This window comes from Manis javanica, chromosome 12 (assembly GCF_040802235.1).
Source record: "Manis javanica isolate MJ-LG chromosome 12, MJ_LKY, whole genome shotgun sequence".
NCBI classification, from domain to species: domain Eukaryota; kingdom Metazoa; phylum Chordata; class Mammalia; order Pholidota; family Manidae; genus Manis; species Manis javanica.
The window spans coordinates 1,899,082-1,918,624 of record NC_133167.1 but is presented as its reverse complement, the minus strand read 5'-3'; the positions used below and the strand labels follow the sequence as shown (position 1 = coordinate 1,918,624).

General features: G+C 58.8%; 1 protein-coding gene across 27 annotated transcripts in view; it reads right to left on the bottom strand.

Annotated features, from left to right (window-relative positions):
- The window catches only part of HDAC4 (histone deacetylase 4), a 281,717-nt gene that overhangs the window by 11,581 nt on the left and 250,593 nt on the right, over nucleotides 1-19,543 (bottom strand). For all 27 annotated transcript variants that reach the window (XM_073217864.1, XM_073217865.1, XM_073217880.1 and 24 more), the window contains 7 exons: nucleotides 17,832-17,939; nucleotides 15,773-15,828; nucleotides 13,914-14,001; nucleotides 11,983-12,102; nucleotides 11,093-11,190; nucleotides 2,898-3,016; nucleotides 1,612-1,745 (listed from right to left, as the gene is read on the bottom strand). In XM_073217864.1, coding sequence (XP_073073965.1) covers nucleotides 1,612-1,745; nucleotides 2,898-3,016; nucleotides 11,093-11,190; nucleotides 11,983-12,102; nucleotides 13,914-14,001; nucleotides 15,773-15,828; nucleotides 17,832-17,939 — 723 coding nt within the window. The remainder of the gene's footprint in view (nucleotides 1-1,611; nucleotides 1,746-2,897; nucleotides 3,017-11,092; nucleotides 11,191-11,982; nucleotides 12,103-13,913; nucleotides 14,002-15,772; nucleotides 15,829-17,831; nucleotides 17,940-19,543) is intronic.

Sequence of the window (19,543 nt, the reverse complement as noted above, 5' to 3'; positions counted from 1 at the left end):
CGCCATGGGTGGGGGGCTGTGCAGGCAGCTCCTTGCCGGAGCTGGACTCCTGCCCTTGGTGCCGGGGTTCAGACTCCCTTCCTTCAGCCTGAGCTCGGCCACCAAGCGCTGCTGCCTCGGGGACCGGCTCTCGCCCTCCCAGGGTCACGTCCGCACACCGAGTGGGCCTCACGGAGCCTTCCAGGGCCAGGCGTTTGGCAGCCCCGGTGCTCCTTCCAGCACCGCCCCTGCTGGGGTTTTGGGCCTTACTGCCGGGTCTCCAGGCAGAGGACCAAGTGGAGTGGGAGACGGCCCTCCCGTGCAGCCCACCTGCAGCCTGAATGAGGGATGGCCGTGTGGGTGGTCTCCACCGTGGCCTCCCACTTCCCCGCCCACTTCCTCTCCATGGGACATCTGGGTGCCCCAAGGGGCCTGCAGATCCAGGCACCCCCCAGACGCATCAGGCCCCATTTCTGGCCCCTCTCCGACCCCCAGAGCCATGTGGCTTCCAGCCTCACAGCAGAGCCTCCTCGCTGGTGCTCCCTTCAACTACTGGTGGGGACCAGCAGGAGGGCAGTGCAGGGACAATGGTGCCCTCACTGCACACCCCACTGTGTACAGTAGGTGTCTCCACCCCTACTGAAGAGCATCCTCACCCAGCCTGGACCTAGAGGAGCCCCAGGTGAGTCCCAGGGGATGACATGGGCGGAAAGCTTGCAAGCTGCCTCCACGGGGGCTCCTGTGGGCCCTGGGCACCTCCCCACTGTGGGCTGGGCCAGTGACCCCGGGTGCTTGCCCGGCACTAGCCCAGACACCGGGAGCTGGTTTCCAGGGCCCCCACAGTGATGCCGAAGAGCAACAGGAGAAGGCTGGGCTGCAGGGGACCCTGGACCCACCCCACACTCCTTTGATGGAAACAGGAGACACAAACGTGGCCCCACATCCGAAGGCCTGTGGATGGATTTAAAATCCCAAGAAGAGCACAGTTCAGAAATTTAAATGGATGCCACAGGCCAGTCGGTGCAGCCACTGGGACACTCAGCAGGCTGGACAGCATGGTGTTGCCTGGGCACCAGCCCACCACCCTGGCCACGCACAGCCGAGGGGGCTCCCCACCTGGAGGGGGCGGTGCCTGCCCAGTGTCACGCCGGAGGGACCCTCAAGGTGGGGAGACGGGAGTTCCCTCTCCCGTGCAGACCCCCTGAGCCCCTGGCCCTGTATGCCTGTGCAGTCGGAGGGGCAGATGGGGTGGCTGGGCAGGAGGGCCGTGGTGAACCAGGACCCCAGCTGCCCAGACTGCAAGTGACACCACCCCCAGAACTGGCCAGAGAGCCTCCCGAGAACCGAGTGCCTAGGGAGGACATCAGATCAAAACGCTCTCTGGATAACCACACGGCAAGGTGAGCAAATGGGGGCCTTCAAACGACAGGCTCTTGGACCATCTTTTCAAGAGGAAAGGGTTCTTGACAATCTTTTTACTCATATCCTTCTGGCCATAATCACAGTTTTGTCGACGGTACAACAGTCCTGCTAAGTGGGGCGTGGGGGCACATGGGACACGGAGTTCAGAGCTCAGAGAAGCAGACGCATGTGGCTGGGCCCACAGCCTGCGAGGGGCCCCCGGGCTCCTACCTCGTTTCCCAGCAAAGCTGAAACACATGCTTCCGAGGCGTCACAAATGGCCGTGAGGTCGTGGCCGCCCTCCAGGGCCAGAACAATACGGCCGCCAGCCAAGCCCATCAGCTGCTTCGTCAGGTACCCGAAACCTGCAACGGGAAACGGGAGATACAGGCAGAGGCCAAGGGCGGCCCGGGAGCCGACACCTGGCAGGGGATCAAAGCACGCAGACAGGCATCACGTCACAGCTAGAGCCCAGGGGCGGGCACACCGGAATACGTAATAGAAGCCAGGTTTGACTGTAATAAATTCACCCAAGAATTCTGGTTTGGGCTTCTTTTTGATCTGTGTTGGAGTAGGAATTACGGTGTCAGTGCTTTGATTTTATAACGCCACAAATCATCTTGTCTAGGGGGCAGGGGGACCCCAGGAGAGCCCATCAGCTCTCTCATGCTGGGACCACAGAGGTTAGGAGGGAGGGCCACGGGGTAGGACAGTGGGCAGCTGGGACCCCACTGGAAGCTGCCTAGGGGTCTGGCTGGCCAATGCGCCTGGCACACACGCATGGGTGTGCTCACAGGCACGCACATCCACAGCACGTGGGCCTCTCTGGACTCACACTTCGGTGTCTGGAACCCCTGGCCCCTGTCAGTTGTCACAGTCCCTCCACTGCTCCCACACTGCCCTCCCCTTGCAGAAATGTCGACCCAGCCAGGGAGCGGCAATTACCACCCAGGACCAGAACAGTCTGACATTTATCAGGGCTGGTGGAAGCTATGCCAGGCTGACTGGTGGCCACGTCACAGGCTGGCTGTCAGCAGGCCAGAACAACGCCGGGGAGTGTCCCGGCAACTTTGGGTGCTGGCCTTAACTTCCTGAAGCCTTGGGCTCACCTCTGTTTGGTGAAAACAGTGATGCTGGCCTCGAGGCTGAGTGAGGACTAACAAAGAGGCTTGGGCTGTGGTGGCAGTGAGGCTGTGCGCTGAGGAGTGCTGGCACGGGCACTCTCTGCGCTTTGCCTGGTCACTGGCAGCCGCTGGGCCCCAAGGCTGGGGCAAGCAGGCTCTGAGGGCCCTGCTCTGGAGTGCAGCCGCCCGAGGGCTGCCTGCTGCTTCCCGGCCTACACTGTCCCACTGCGTGCCCTGTTCTCTGGGGCTGCCAGCACTGCCATGTTCCTGGGAAGACGCAAAGAGGAGTGTTTCCTTGTGACGTCGCTGAAAGGGAGGCTGGAAACAGAGCGACCTGCTGGGAGGAACAGCGGCTGCAGGCTGCGCTCTCGGGCAGTCCACAAAGCCACTTACATTTGGCAGAGAGATGGTAGCCGCCCAGGGGCGTCGGGTGGCCCTCCACAGCATCGAAGCCCGATGACACCAGCACCACGTCCGGGGCAAACTCGTTTGCGATCGGCATGACCACCGTTCTGCGAGGGGCAGGAGAGACGACGCTGGCTGAGCGGAGGACAGCCGTGGCGGAGGGCTGCCTGCCAGGCACAGCACCAAGGCCGGCGGGCTCAGGGCTCTGCAGGAGCTGGACTTGATGGCTCGCGCTCAGTTAGAAGCTCGGCCCAAGAGTGACCACAGTTCCCTGCACAGATGACGTAGGAGTCCAGACCAGCTGGCCCTGGTCAGCTGCTCAGTGGGAGCGGCAGCACAGGCAGGTCCCCAGCAGGCTCTCTGGCGTACTGTGGATGTGATCCGTAACCGCCACACACCAGCTGCTCTAACTTGGAGGAACGGAGCCAGCTGCCCGGGCTGCCCGGGACCCCGCCCTGACCTGTCCCCCTCCTGCAGGCAGGGCCGGCTCTGCTCTTCACGCAGGCCATGAGGACGGGCACAGCCGTCACCCCCTGCACCGGGGACGCAGAGCTGCGTGTGGCTGAGGCGGCAGGAGAGGCCCTCACACCAGCTGGCCGGGAGGGAGCCCACACGCATGTCTTGTCTCCCACCCACCCCACAGGGCCACAGCACCCTCAACGGATGACCGGATGGCCAGGATGCATGCGTGCAAGGGTGACACGCCAGGTTAAATACTAAGAAATACAACACTTAGGATCTTTAAAGGGAAAACATGAACATGTTTAAAAGAACTAGCAGATTAAAAGTATAAACACCCACTGAGAAGCTGGGTGGTTAGGTTACGTTAGGTACACAAGGAAAGCAGCCTACCCGAAAAGAGGAAACACTTGCTAACAAGAACCACGTGGGAGCCTGCAGCCTGGTCCCCTCAGCAGGTCGCGCACACACGCGCTCACGACTGAGCACGCATCACAGGGGGAAGGCAGCACGCTACCTATCACTTAGACCTGCTCAATTCGACTTCAATCATCACTGACTGTCGGAGTCTTTCCCTGCTCCGTGGGTAAGGAGTGCAGGCTCATGTCACAGAGGCCTGGCAGCCACGCTCCTGCAGCAGACTGATGGGTGATGACCTCTGCCCTGTGGGCCTCTGCTGGACCTATCACCCACCCCCACGGTGGGGAAGGCCAGCTTTCAGGTTCCATCTCAGGCTAGAAGGCCCTCTGCCTACTTCTGAGCTGCCCACCAACTTCCTGCTGTGCCAGCGGGCTGCTCTGTGTTCTTGTGGCTGGCGTCCACCTGCTTGGGCCCTATCCACTCGCCTTGGCCTTGAGGGCTCATACAGCTCCCCAGAGGCCCACGCAGGGAGGAGGCCGCGTGCGCCTGGCCGGGTGACGGTCCCTTCGTATGCTGCCAAGCTCTGGGGACACTTCAGCCAAAGGGCGGCAGGGCCGGCCGTGGAAGCCCCACGGCCTCTCATTCGGCTTTTACTACAAGATGAACATGCCTCTTCAGTCAGCAAAGCCACCTCCATGAAGTACCAGCTTTGGCCAAAAGAAACAAATATGCTCAGTCTTGCCTGTCACACCACCCAGCGCTGCTCTGGATGGCAATGCTGTGCAGGACCCGACTCAGCGCTGGGCACGGCTGAGGACCCGCCAGGGATGCAGGGGGCAGCTGGGATGCCATCCCAGTCCGGAACATACGCCCAGCCCCGAGGACCCACCGAGCGAGCACTTCCATGGGAGCGACGTCTGCAGGGAGGGCCTCCGAGGCACCCGATGCACCTGTCTGGGCTCAGAAAGGGCCATGGACATGGTGTCTGCTCCACCCCAGGCACCTCCCCAGCCGGGAGACACTCTGGAGCCTCAGAGGGGGTTGGCGGAGACTGGGGCTGGCTTCCGACCCACTCTCTGCTTCGTGGGCCATTGGGGGCTGTGACCAGCTCAGCTGCCCAGGACACTGCCGCCACACAGGCTGCTCACAGGGGTCTCCGAGGACCCAGGGTCTGCCGTGGGGACATTCTCTGGGGCCCGAGGAATAGGCCCATGACTGCAGGCTGGAGGTCGGCACATCTTCCTGCCACGGGCGTCTCTGTTGCCAGGAAAACCTGCTCTTGTCAAGCAAAAGTGGCCGCACACAACAGGTGGCCACGTGAGCATGGCCGTGTTCCAATGAAACTTTACTCAGAAAACACATGCTGGGTTTGGCTTGCAGTTTACCACCCTGTCCACACTTTTGTCATGACAGCTTTGCTAGTGTTCTTCACCATGTGATACTAGCCCGATTTTAGTGTTTCCTGTGTCCAGTGGACACTGCAACAAAAGTGCATGCCTCCGCACACACAGACGTAGAACAGTGGCCCTTAATGAGAGCACCAGCTCAGAGCAGGCACGGGGCTGTGCTGACAGTCCTGCTGCAGCGCTGGAAGCTGAGAAGTGCGTGTAGGCAGGCAGAGGATACATGGACCCAGGACAGGCCGTCTGGTCTGCCCTGTCCAAGGTGCAGGGCACGGTCCCCTCTGAGGACCTGGGGTTTCTGACGGGAAGCAGGGCCCAGGAGGCTGCTCTCTACCCTCAGTGCTTTCACTGCATCATTCCAGGGACACTGGTTTTTAATTATTCTCACAAAGTTCTTGTCACATAAACTTTGTCTTCGGTCAGAGAAACCATTTTAGCCGCATGTTTGGTGTGGATTTTAAAGCCAGACGGTATTCAGGGAGAACCAGATACTTTCTGCAGACACTAGCTTGCTCACTGGGCTTCGGACCGAGACTGTCTTGAAGAAAGTGCATGCCTGGGCTTTGCTTCTTGCTTTGAAGTATTGTTGAGCTGCTTTATTTCTAACTGCCCACCCCCCCAAAAAAAACAGCCCTGTTAAAAGGATCATTAAAAGAAGGTAATACGAAGAGAGTCCCCTGGCGCCTCTGCTTGGTGTGCGGCGCCACCCCCAAGCCACCACAGCGGGATGCGGATGGTGGGTGATCCTGTACCTGTGTGTGGCGCACGGGCATGCGAGTGGGTGCATGGACAGTCTGTGCCCATGCGCTCACTCTCATCTCCAGGCTTGGAACCTCCAGGTTGTAACCCAAACACTTGCTCAAGCTCAGAAAGCCTGAACTGGCACTAAGGGCTGGGAGGTGTGGGGCCCCGGGGCCTGCTTTCAGTGTCCCCCTGCCCCCCGGGAAATGGCACTTCCCCTCGACAGATTGGGTTTCTTTGTAAGAGACTGCAGTACCCCAAGCCTGTGAACCTGCCTCCTAGAATCCCCAGATGACGATCCCAGCCAGGAGCCCCACATGGGGGGGGAGGCAGGGTGACCTCTGCTGCCCGACAGATGCTGCAGAGAAAACAGGGAAAGTGGCCTCACATGTTATTTCTAGAATGAAATTTGAATGAACAGCTTAGTCTCTGAAAATGGAAAGACCAGAATCTGTGCTGTAGGTCTGTTCTTAAAGGGAGTTTCTGTGGAGTCACTCTGAACTTCTATAGGGCAGCCTGGGGGCAGAGAGGGTGGGCTGGGTGCTTCCTGAGGCAGCAGCCCGTGAGCTAACCGCCTCAGCGAGGGTGGGCACGTCCCTGAGAGAAGAGGCGGCAAGTGCCCTCCCCACACGCCCCTAGCTGTGGGGAGAAGGGCACCATCAGGGGCCACCACCGGGCCCGGAGCCCCGGGCCCCTGGCTCTGCACGGGGTTCAGATGGGACTGTGGAGCCTGGGAGCAGGCACCACTTCAAGGCAGCTGGGTGGAGCCCTCAGTGCCACCAAGCCTCCCCATGCCCCACCGGGGCTGGCTCCTGGCACATCCTCACCAGCACAGTGCTACGCCCTCCCACGGGCAGACCTGGTTTCTTATGAGCAGCCACCTCACGTCAAATCACAGGGGGTCAAATGTCATGTCCAGAAGCCACGATGGGGTCCAAATGCAGTAACTGATTCAACAGCTGGGTCCAACTTTCAGAAAGAAATGATCTTTCGGTTTGTCCCGCCACGTACACCAGGCAAACTCGCGGTCACCACCACCCTCGGGGCTCTCGGCTGTGTGTTCCCGCCCGCGCTCGGCCCCGCGCTCCTGGCTGTGTCCCATCGCCATCCCCGGCCTGCACACACGTTCTTGACAGAGGCTCTTGGACCATGTGGGTGGTCCAGGCCCGGGTGCTCCTGGCTGCCAGCACCCCCGCCATACTGCCCTCTCCCATCCTCCATTTAGCACCCCCTTCCCTTTGCAGCCCCTGGGAACAGACGCCAGAGGCAGCCTGCCCGCGGGGGACGCCCTTCACCCCACAGCCTCCTGAGGGGTGAGTCCCCGTGGGGCTGGGCGTGAGGTCCGCCTCGTCCTGGGGGGCTGGCCCAGCAGGCCCCGTGCTCAGCCCCGGGCCTTGCCCACCACTCCCTTCCTCTTGCTGTGCCTCTGGCCTCATCTCTGCCTCAGTTTCCCCAGTCCTTTCCCGGTGCCCGCCTTGCTTTCCCCACTGAGCACCCACGTCTGGGCCCACGCCTCCTGCCAGCTCCTGTCCCTCCCCTGCTTTTTGCACCACGGTCCTCCGGGCATGCGTGCTGTCCTTGTTCTCACACTCGGTTCCCTCCCGAGCCCAGCACGTTCGGCCCCCACCTCTACACACTCCTTCCTGGGTGCCAGTGGCCCCCCAACCACCAGCTCAGAGGGAGGCTTTCCAGCCCTTCCCTGGAGATCTGCTGAACCATGAGTGGCCACAGCCGAACGGTTCCCTCCACGTTCTTCACCTGGAACCCCCTACCCTCCTCGCACACAGTGGCTCAAGACCTCACTGGATTCCCCTCGGACCCTTAATCCTCTCTCACTTATAAATATTTCCTATTTCCTGAGATGGCTGCTCCCCAGTTCCCCCTGCAGACTTGCCTGGGCTTGTCCACTGGATCCAGAGTGGTATACCCTGTCCCAAGTCTGTCACCAAGCTGCCACCAGAAAGCCACTGAACGGACAGCCCAGCTGCTTCGCTAACCTGGTAGGAGCCCCGGGGCACACACCCCAGTGACAGGATCAGTCAGGCTCCCTGGGCGGGCCCCACACAGGCAGGTCTGCAGCCTCTCCTGCAGGAATGTCCTCCTGCCTGACGCTGTCCTGGCTCATTCCTCCAGGATTCAGGAAGTTTCCTCCCCAGCAGGGCCAGGTGCCCGAGCACATGCCATCACCATCCCGTGTCAGTGCACTGACCGCCTGCCTGGGCCCTGCCGCCCCAGTTCTCTCCCACCTCACGGGCAGGCACCACGCACCCACCTCTCCTGTCCCCAAGCGCGGGTCTCGGGCAGGGATAATGAAGGCTGGCTACCTGTGAGACGGCTACACTCTGAGCCTCTGGCTTATAATTTTGCTTCTAATATCATTGTACAATATCCTCAGATAAAACTTCTATACGGAAAAAGATGTGGATGCCCTTATGTGAGCTGCCGTTAGTGAACAAGGCCTCACGGCTTGGATCAAGTATCTGTGAGGTGACGAGTGCCGGTCCTTATGCACAGGACAGGCTCCATGCATGTGGCCATGCCACCTCACTGGACACTCGCACTCGGTTAAAACAGAAAGCATTCTGCATATTTTGCTGTAAGAATGAAAAATAAAAAATGTTAAAACACCTTTTTTTTTTTTGAAGTGACAGACGTTACAGAGCCACGCTCGGAAGGGTGGGAGATGCACAGAAATCTCCCAGGTGCTCGATCGAAAAGGCACATCTCTGTTCACTAAGACATTACAGCTCCCCAAAGAACGCTCAGTTTCCCTGGCACCTGATAAACTGTGGCATCCTTCAGTCAAATCAGGATGTAAAAGCCCAGTTCCCGTCCTCACTGGGGCGGGGACGTGCTCAATCGCCAGCTGGCAGCTAAGTGAGGGCTTAAGATCAGAGCATCGCTGCCCCGCCAGAGCCCTCAGCCTCTGCTCGGCCAGCTTCAAAGCGTCCCTGGATTAAGGCTCCCTCCTCCCCTGCACGTCTCCCAGCTCAGGGAGAAAGTGCGGCCACTGCTGGATTTCATTAGGGGCAATTTTCTTATCTCTTCTTCATCTTGGGCTTGATCTCCTGAAATGCAACGTGGCAGGGAACAGTCTGAGTGACAAGGTGCTGGCTTCAAGGCACGCTTGTCCCATGGGCCCCCAAAGGGGGAGCAGCACAGAAGAAAGGGGGAGACGGCTCCTGGCCCTTCCTCTCCACCGGATCGATGCCCAGGGAACCATAAATTATAAACTTCAAAGTGCTATTTTACATTCAAATCAATAAAAAAAAAAACACCCTGAAACAATTTTCTGTCTTAAAGAAGCTTTTTAAGCTTTAAAAAGTTCATTTGATAAGGTATCATCATGTGCACACCTGGCAGAAGATTAAAACAGAATGTCGACAACACCCCAGAGTAAAGGGTTCATCTTGAGGCTGGCTGGGGCGGGGGCCACGTAGGACAGCCCAGGCCCACCCTGCCCCGGTGCCCTCGGGCAGGCTGGGGCGGCCAGCGGGGCCTCCAGGCGGGACCTGGCGGGAAGCTAAGCAGTGGCGTGGAGGCGGACATCACTGCGCGGCTGCCACCCCAGACCCGCGCTGGGCGAGTTCTGTCGCCCCCACCTGCACCAGAGCTTGGCCCCCAGTGTGCATGGGGGCAGTATTTTCACCCCTCGAGGCCGGCCTCTGGACTGCCATTTCCCAAGAAGCCCCCTGTGAGGGAGGTTCTCAGGTGGCAGGCGACGGAGGGGTAGCCGGTGTGCCCCCCGGAGGGGCAGGGGCAGCCCCTGGGGGGCTGTGCTGCGCAGGCTCAGCTTCCAGAGTTTAGCTGCGGACATTAGCAAATTCCCCGATGTCGTATCTGTCTGGGGGAGCCCTCTCTTAAATTAGGCAGGGCGATTGTCAAAATCACATTACATTTGACCAGGAGTAAGGAGAAACACAAGAATTAAACTAACAAGATGGGCAAAAGAAGTGATTTCGGTGAAATTCAGGGCAGGCCTTCTGGACGGGGACTGACCCCACCTGCGCTGTCTTGCCTCCTGCCTGGACTGAGTCAACTCCGAGCTGGTCATTTCTACGAACCGCTGAGTGGCTGGGGATGGGCTTACACCTCGGGGCCGGGTCTTCACCCACCTGGGGCCTGGTATGGTTTCAAGAGGAGCCTGAAGATGCCGCAAGGGGCCCCACAGAGCAGGATGCAGAGTCTAGAGCAAACCTTTTACAGATGTGTCCTTTTAGGGACTCTCACCGGCTAGAGCCGCAGGTGCACACACACGTCCAACAGAGGTGTCACGTATACATGTATGCCTGCACATATGTGCTCTGTATTTAGATGGAACGAGAATGAGAATGGAGTTAGGAAGAGGTAGGAAAAAAAAGTCACTGGGCACCTCATGGGCTCTGATTCCTAGTACAGTTGATGGCGCCTTCTAGCAGGGACCGGAGGTGTGCCAGTCTTCACCCCTGAACAAAACTGCTCAGAGACCCCAGGACTCACACCCGGAGGGGATGCTGCCCCTGAGCCGCTCCTTCTTGGGCAGGAGGAAGCTTCTGGGTAGAGAGAGGAGAAACCCATGCAGCTGTGCATCCATTTCTGGTTGCAGGAATTCCTCTAGTCTGGCCCAGATCAAAGTAGAAATCGCCAGTTGATGACGCAGGCAGACCCTGGGTTCACCCCACAGCCATGTTCCAGTGACAAAGGGCTGCAAAGGCAGCGGGCGGCGGGGGTGCCTCCGGAGCGTCTGCATCAGTAGAGGAGGAACATTCGTTTCTGTTTTCCATCATCTCACAGAGGTTTGTTGGTAGAAAAATTAGGAGATTGTGGAATCTTTTAGATTCGATCATCCACTTTTCATTAACGAAACTTTTGATGCCTTGTGCTACCTCCTGGCCTCTGTCTCCATCACTTGCTTATAATCAAGACCCAGAATGGATTCCTGTTTTTGACTTAATGCACAAGACAGGAACAGGCCAGAGGTGAGAAGACAGAGCCCAAGACGCCACCTGCAGCTTGAACAAGCCCAGAGAGCCTGCAGCCCCACCTGCAGAACGCAGCTCAGAAAAGAGCATCTGGACGGAGCCCCGAAGGACACCGGAGGCCCTGGCCTGCTGAGCCGGTGTGTCCACAGGGTGATGAGGGTCGAAGAGACAGAGAAAACCCAACAGGAGCCAGGAGCTCTGGAGTGGGGGCCCCCGCTTTTGATATGCGCCCCGTAGGACAGGGGGCTGCAGTACTCACCTGAAAGCTGCCAAGTACTCCGCATCCCCCATGGGGGGGTCCAGGCCACCGGTGAAAGCCACGTTCACGTTGAAGCCCACGCCGGGCCCCGTGCCCACCTGCGAGGAGGAAGTGCGTCATGGCCCTGGGCCGTACCTCCCCCACCAGACACCGGACCGGGGGCTTAGGGCCCGCGTGACGTGCTCCTCGATGTCGGGGAGCAGCCTGTCACGAGATGCAACAACCCGACGCACTGACCCCAGAACAGTGTTTCCATGGGATGCCGGCTCTCGGGGGCACCTGCACATGGGGGGCTGCAGACAGCGGCCAGCAGCGTCTGAGGACCGCGGCTCTACACACATGCCCACAGAGGGCGGCTGGACAGCGCAAGCGAGGCTGTCCTCGCCAACCCCTGCCAAGAAGACAGACCCAGAGGCCGCTGAGCCTTTTCCGCAGTGGGCTCCCCACTGTAGGGATTTATTCAGAGTGGTGGGGGCTCAGCTGGGGTCAGGGGTCATGAAGGCACCTCAGGGCCCGCTGCTCCTGCGGCCCCAGGGCACTCGGCAGGTGAGAGGAGGCACGAGTGCACCGCTGGAGGGACGGACAAGAGGGGCAGTCTGGAGCGCCCTTCACCGCACAGTGGCCTGTCCTGGAAGGGTGCCTGTGCTGACAGCCACGAGTCCTCAGGCCGCCTGTGTGACAGCCAGGTGACCCTGTCCTCTGCTGGTACTTCACACAAACGCAGGCCACGTGAGCACAGGCAATGGAACCAGCTGGCGTCCATTGGAAGCCACGGTCCAGGCATGCAGGACGTGAAGCCCTTGTGCCCATATGCCTGTCCTCTCACCTCTAGGGGTCCCTGCCTCGACCCCCCTCAGAGGCCCCGCACACTGACGGAGGCCCCTGCTTACCTCGTCTGGCGCCCCGCTGCCCGGGAAGAAGTTCCCGTCATCGTAGCGGTGCAGGGAGATGTACAGCACACTCGGGTCACCATAGAAAGCCTGCTGGGTCCCGTTCCCGTGGTGCACGTCCTGAGAGGGCAGGCAGAGCCACTCAGCGCCAAGGTGCCCGCCATGTGCAGGACGCACCGGCTCACCGCTAGCCAGGGTAGCTGACTGCAGGGAGTGCGCAGCCCCGAAGTGGGTGGTAAGCACCTTGACCATGGTTTGGGGCCATGGGGGAGAAGGCAGAAGCCGAGGGGCCCTGTCTGACCCTGATCACTGCCCTGGTACTCGGTGCCTCGGCACGTCACAAGGCCCAGCAAGGAGGAGGGGGCTGGCATTTCAGGCCAACCTGAAGACCGTGATTTCCCAAAGCCATCTGATCAACTCCCGGCCCTTGCTCTGTCTGTGAAAAGTGCACCATTTTCTCAGCCCCTGCTGAGAGGTTGCTGACCATGGCTATTCATTTTCAATTGTGTGTGAGGTGCCAACTCTGTACTGGACATTCTGTGCCAGACATTGGGATCTGGCAGACTATCCCATAGGCCAGTGTGACAGGCCCACACCAGCGCAGGGCTCCCAGGCCCCAAACTAAAATGCAAAATGCTTCTCCTAATTGCATGCTCACTTGTTAAAAGCACAAATGTGGGCGGTAGGGCTTCCACTGGGCCTGAGGAGATCGCCCCCAGGTCAGGGACGGAGAGGCTGCCAGGACAGGCAGGCGTGCTTCACGCAGGGTGCGTGGTGAGCTGCATGCATGGTGGAGAACTGCACGTAATATCTTTGTCTCATTTATAAAGGTTATTGGTGCTTGTTACAGAGAGCGTGGGGGGAGAGCTGTAAATAAGGGGTCGTAAGGAACAAACAGGAAAGGCTGGGCTGCTGTGAAGACACGCGGGGGCTTCCCTGTGGGCGGTGGCAGCCGATGGGCCTTCTCCAAGGATGCGGGGGACACCCAGGTGCTCTCCAGCTGCTGCTTTATGAGCCAGGTGCACCCACTGCACCACTCACACTGCTTCGCCAGCATTTCCCACGGCCCCCGAGGACGGGCTGGAGGGTCTGCCCCCCGCCCCCCCCCGGCCACGGCACAGGCTATGCTGGGGCACCCCGGCCTCCACTAGTCCTGGCCACCTGCAGGCTTGCTGGGCATCCTTGGTTCTGTTTTGGTGTCTCTTTTCCCAAAGTGGGAAGGACTTTGCAGTACAAATGTAGAAACACCTCACATACCCGCCTTTTTATTTTTCCTTACAAAATAGGAAAGGAATCATAAATACCAAAGACAACATTCCCTCCCTCTGCCTGTGTATATATGGCTTGAAAAGGATGATAAACGGACACCTTGAATCTCCACCCACAGTGTAAGGACCTCCTTCCTATTGCTGATACAGAGCAGTTTACACCAGACTTCACCCTCTGGGGTGGTGGGAAGTGGCACCTCCCGGAGGAGCATGGGAAGGAGGCAGAGCCAGCATGCACGGGTCATCCATGTAGAAGGGTGTCTTCATGGGGAGTGACTGAGAGGCTCAGGGTTCAGCTGGGGAGAGCACGGCCCAAGCCCCTGATTGGATGCCGGAGGCCAAGGTCAGCACATTCCCTGCCTCCCAACAAAGTTTTGCCAAGGGTTCCCTTCGGCAGCGGCCTTCACCCGTGGACCCATGTTCAGGCATCTCAAGAAGCCGGTCACCGGCGGGACTGGCTGACTGCAGTATAAAGGAGGCCTGAAACCGGCTTGGCTTTTATTTCGTATTGTGACATAGTGTCCAGAAAGTTGGGTCCCTAAATCCAAATGCCACTGAAGGGAGAAATGCCCACCTCCCGTCTGTACACACGGGACTGTCTGCCTGGGGAAGCGAAGACAGACTTGTGGTCTCCCGGGCTCTCCCTGGGAGCAGCCCACTCACCCAGTCCACTATGAGGGTCTTGCTCACATTCAGCCTCTGCTGGAGAAGCTTGGCTGCGACGGCTATGGAATTGAAGTAGCAGAAACCCCTGCGGGTGAGAAACAGGAGAACTGGAGCAAAAACACAGGTTTGGATCAGTTTTCACACAGCTCACAGCAGAGCTGGCGGGAGCCCCATGAGGTCCTAAGGGGCCTGGTGAATGCACAGTCGCTGATCAAGCCATCCGCACCCCCCCCTTCGGCAGGCTGCACCCGACGGGCAGGCTGCCAGTGCCCCCACGCCAGGGTGCCGGCACTTTCTCTGGCTTCCCACAAGGCTCAGCGACCCCATCAGGAGACGCTCTGGTCCCAGAACCCGGAGCTTATCCAGCTGCGTGCTGCTGCTCGTTTGTTTTCTAAGGCGCACAGCATGACACAAGCAGTGGCTCAGCACTTAACTGGTTACTGAGAGGTTTGTTGAGACAAACCAAGCTAAGGAAATGGTTCACGTACAAACAAGACCTAAACCTAGGCTTCCCTCTGCCTGAATCGCCACAAACACCGAGAACTGTGCATGGTTTGGTGTCTAGAATGCAGGCCAGCAGGCTGGAAGGCCTCCCACGCCCCGCACTTTCTCCGAGCCTGAGCCCCAGCCCCGCCCTGCCGGCCTCAGGACCGGACAGCCCTGTGCAGCCCCGTACCGGGCCAGCTTCCACTGAGAACATTCTTTCATGCCGCAACGTGGTCTGTTTGGGTTTATGATGCAGAACAGCCAATGACTTGGACTCAAACAAGAAAAGTACCTCCAGAGAAATGAAACACACACACTTTCTCCCAAGGAGCATGGCCGTTCTGGCCACAGGGCCACCAAACGGTCCCTGAGGCAAGGCTGTGAAGACTCTAGCCAAGTCTGCTCTTGGCTGGTTGCAACCGTCTTCTGCACCTAGATGGCCCCTTGCTGAAACACCCATCTGGTCCCCTGGCTTCCAGATTTGAGATGACAGCAGCTCCTGTGGGCCTACGAGCTGAAGCCAGGCCCCCGCAGGTGGCACGGGGCGGCCTGCAGCTCCAGTGGCTCCTGGTGGCCGCTCCTCCTCACCGCCCTGTGCTCTGGCTTCTCCCACAGGCATTGCCCCTGCTTCGCCATCCAACAAAGTGCTGCGCATTGTTCGGGCACACCCCAGGTGTCGCCTCCTCCCACCCCCACTGTAACACCACGTGCCTCATCTGCCACCCGTTCACTGGGTGGTACCCGTGTCCCATGGGATGGCACGTCCAATTTGCCCCAGGCAGCCCAGGCACTCTGTGCACGATTGCTGAGGCCCAGAGGCCAGTCCATGTGCCCCTGCCTGCGTGGGACCCTGCCCACCACTGTTCTCCACAAGCACGACGGATCCTGGCCAATCTGCTCAGATGCCTGCATAGTCAGGCGCATGCTGAGCCCAAAACAGAGTCCAGGCGGCTGGCCCGTGTGGCCACGACTGGGGGACCTCAGCCTCGTCAGCACCAGGAGGGCCTGGCTGTGGTGCTCAGACAACACAATGCCCCACGCAGTTTACACCTCCTCTCCCGGTGTTTTACAATGACCTGAGCAGCCAGAGTGCTCCGGACTTGCTCCCGCAGACCCCAGACCCCTTCTCCTCCCTCCACTCCACTGGTCCAGTGCAGCTCTTCATCACGACCCCTCGGTGAGGCTGACCTGTGTGGCTCCCGAGGGCACGTCTAGGTACCTGGTACCAGGCCGGGGACAGGGGCACCACAGACCCATGCACACTGCAGGGGCTGGTCACCAGCAAACTGAAGGGACCCCTTTGACTCTGGGGGGTTGTGGGGGGGCAGATCATGCACGTCCCACCCACGCGGTGCCGCCTCTCTACTTACATGGGCGTGCTCTCCTCTGCATGATGTCCAGGGGGGCGGACCACAGCAAAGCCGTTCTGCACAGGACACCGGACAGGTGGGGAGAGACAGGGATAAGAGGTGGGTTTCACATCAGTGAGGTAACGACCGCGGATTCAGGCCATGTGCAAGGACACCCCAGACAGGCACGGGGTGAGGGGCTGGCTACAGGAATTCAGACCCTGGAGTCCCTTCTTCCAGGGGGTCTACTGGGGGATCACAAGCTAAAGGGAGGACGCATTACTGGCATTCATCTCCGGCGGCCTGTGGGGAGGCTTGCAGCTGCGTGGCTTGGGACTCTGGGTAGGAGTGGAAGGGGTGGCTTTATTCTTTGATCGTGGCCAGTAGCCCAGGAAGCAACGTGAAGGGGATCCTAGTTGTGGATGACCTGGGAGGGGCCTGGGCTGCTGGGCACACGACTGGAGCCCTGGTTTGGCCTTAACATGCCTGTCTGTCCTTATTGCAATTCAGTTCCCAAGGGAGTGAGCAGCACAGAAGAAATACCCATGAACAGAAGAAACAGCTCAGAGGCTAGGGAGCTGCATGCCCTTGCGCAGGACCCGAGTCATTGCTGTAGAGTACCGACTGCCAACTGTTCTACATATGCTGCAAAAAGAAGTGGGCAAAGGGGCATCCCTTGGTCGGCAGCAACAGGAGGCTGTGTGCGGTCGATGTCTGTCACGCAGCCTGAGGGGACTGATCACCAAGGGTTGGGCAGTAGGAAGGGGTGCATGGACTGCCGCAGAGGCGGGCTCAGGGTGGGCCAGGGCGAGGGGCACTCATGTGGGGCCCACCCGCAGCACACCCAGGACTGCAGCACCTGCTCCTGCCCATGGATGCCTGCGGACCTGGGCACCCTGGGCTCTTTCAGGGGCCTGTTTGCAATAAAAACTAGAGGACTTGAGGATCTGCCTTTCCCTCTGAGCTGGCACCTGCCCTGTGGCGAGCTATGCCCTGTAGGAGCCACAGTGTGGTTTTCAGCCCAGGTGCACAGGGGTTGGCAGTTCCACTTAAGAATGTCCCTTATGAAGGGATAAAATTTACTAGCTTCATTAATTCTCTACCCTTGAACACACACCTTAACATCCCATGTAGAGAAGAGGAAGGGCCGAGTAAATAACCAACCGAGCCTGTCACCTCAAGGAAGACACGGGACAGAATCATCGACAGCGGTCAGATGCCCTGATAAGACAGCTGGCGACACCAATGGCTGCAAACATCAGTGATTCTGGGGACGTTGTATAATCAAATGTGTCAAGATTTGAAAGACCTACATAATCCAATCAGCCTATCTCCCAATGTCCAGTGGGCTGTGTTCCCAAAAAGATCCATTCGACCCATGAGAAGGCCGGTGGATTTTAAGGGGGAGCTCACAGGTGGATTCACTTTCCCCTGCAGCTGATCTTCCAGGAACCAACACCTGTTGAACTCTGGGGAGGAAGGAGACGGGGAGACGGGGATATGTCGGAAGCATCCTGGTGGGGCCATGCACCCCGCTCTGCCCGGCACAAGAACATTACGAGAGCCGCTCAAACCCTCCCCCCCCACTCTACCTGCGCAAGGCCAGATTTTTTTCATGTCCTCCAGGCACAACACGGCATCCCCACAGGCGGATACAGAAGCAGGTATGGGAAATCCGGCTGATCTACCGAGCCAGACGTCACTGCTCTTTTCAAGTTAATGATGGTCTTAAAAATTTATGTTTTAATCTCTACTATGATCAACGCCAATGACGTAACTCACATAACAAAAGCTGTCTGGGCCCTTCACCAATTTATGAGTGTGAAGTGTTTCCAAGACAAAGATGTTGTGAACTGCTGCAGCATCGTGGACTTTGCGGAAAATGTGGAGGATGCTCCCTGGGCCGCGTGGTGGCCGACAGATCTAACGGCCCACCCTTCCCTGGGTGCAGCCGTCCTCCCCATCACAGCCACCTTGTCCAGAGGGTGAATCGTGGTGGGCCATCCCCTCCCTGCCCCTGGCTGGACCTCTCCCGGCAGGTCTCCTTCCAGGAGCCCACTGCCGCCAGCTCCTCACTGACCTTCAGCTCCCCCGTGGCCACCTTGAAGACCAGCTCCACCACACAGCCCACGGCCAGGCGGGCCGCCCCTGACGAGTGCACTTCGTTCCAAATGGTGTCACTGTCCACCTGCGGAAACACCACTCCCTGGGTGAGGCCATGCCCTCAGGCAGTCACCCCCCACCCCCAGCACGAAGGCCGGCAGCCCCCGGGGCCAGAGCCTGGCTAGCTCTAGAGCATGCCCAGCTCAGTTGGCCGTTTTTGAAGCCATGCCAAAAAGTACTAAACAGACAAATAACACACGTGTTTTTACCCTTTTCTGAGGTGCCCTTTCCTTCCTCAGTTTCCCCAATATACCTGAATGTTAAGAGGTTACCTAGTCCTCTTTGTTTTTTTGGCAACTGCAGCTATAACACCAGTGAGTCAAACGGAAGAAGTGTAATCAGAGGTCTCTTCAAATTATGACTGTATTTTGTGCTGAATTAAATTAGAAGCGCCTGATGTTTGACAGGAGTACCTACACAGGAATGGAACACGAGGGGGGGAGGAAGGAGACGGGGATATGTCGGAAGCATCCTGGTGGGGCCATGCACCCCGCTCTGCCCAGTGACAGCGAACAGGAAAATGGGTGCAGCATAAACAAATAGGCACATTAGATTGCTTTTTTTTAAAGCTCTGGCTAACTTAAGTGAGAAAGAAGACAAGAGACGTCATAGCCAGTTCTGCAGAAAACATCCCCTTGTGGGAAGCTGGGGGACTGGGGAGCAGCAGCCGAGATAAAGCGCTAGGCCCCCAGGGTCCGGATCAGGGTTGGGCCCCGATCTGCAGGCGTGGGGCAGCTGGAGCCTCGGCTGCACACGGGGCCACAGCTGCCCTTCCTGGGGATGGTCCGGCCGGCCCAGTGAGGGTTCTGAGACGCTGCATGGCGCCAAGCTGCTTCCCTGTGACAGCGTCTGCCAAGCCCATCTGAGAACTGCCGTCTCACTTCCCCAAATCCACCTCCTCTGAGCACCACACTACACTTTGGGCCCTCGGAGATGGGAGGTCTGGGTATGTGCAGGTGTACATGGCCAGGATCGCCATGTGGGGAGGGTGGATTTCTTTCAATGAAGTGAAGCTTCTTTTTCAAAGCAAGGTGACTCAGAGTCCACTTCTGAGGGGTTCAGGCCGTTTCCTGACGAGTGTCACTCCGTGCGGGCTCTGCTTTGCAAGGGCCAGGCCTGTGTCCTCTAAATAGCTTCCGAATGTTAGAAGGACACCGCGCACTTTGCCAACTCTCCAGTGTTGTTGTTCAACTTCGAAGGACTGGCTTCTGCTCTAAATAACACTGCACTGTTCACTGAAATAGCCACTCAAATAGAACGACTCTGGACCAGTACTGCAGCCAGAGCAATGACCCATTAAAATTGAAGGCGACCAGCCAGCTGGGGGATCTCATGAGCCTCTGTGCCCTTGGAAAGGACAGCGGTGCCTGCGGCTGGCCGGCCCAGGGGCTGCCCTCCTGGGGACTGGAGGTGGTGTGGGCAACATATTCAGATGACTTGTCCTCAAATTACAATGATTTGGGTTATAGGCCTGAGTGACCAGAACCAGAGGGAGAATGGACGGCCCTTCCATGCACTTCGGGCCATGCTCTGCTCCTGAATGACCCTGGGACAAGAGGTCCTGTGACCTCTCGCCCAGAGCAAGGGACAGACCCAGGCTGCCTGTCCCCAGGGGACCCAACAAGCGTT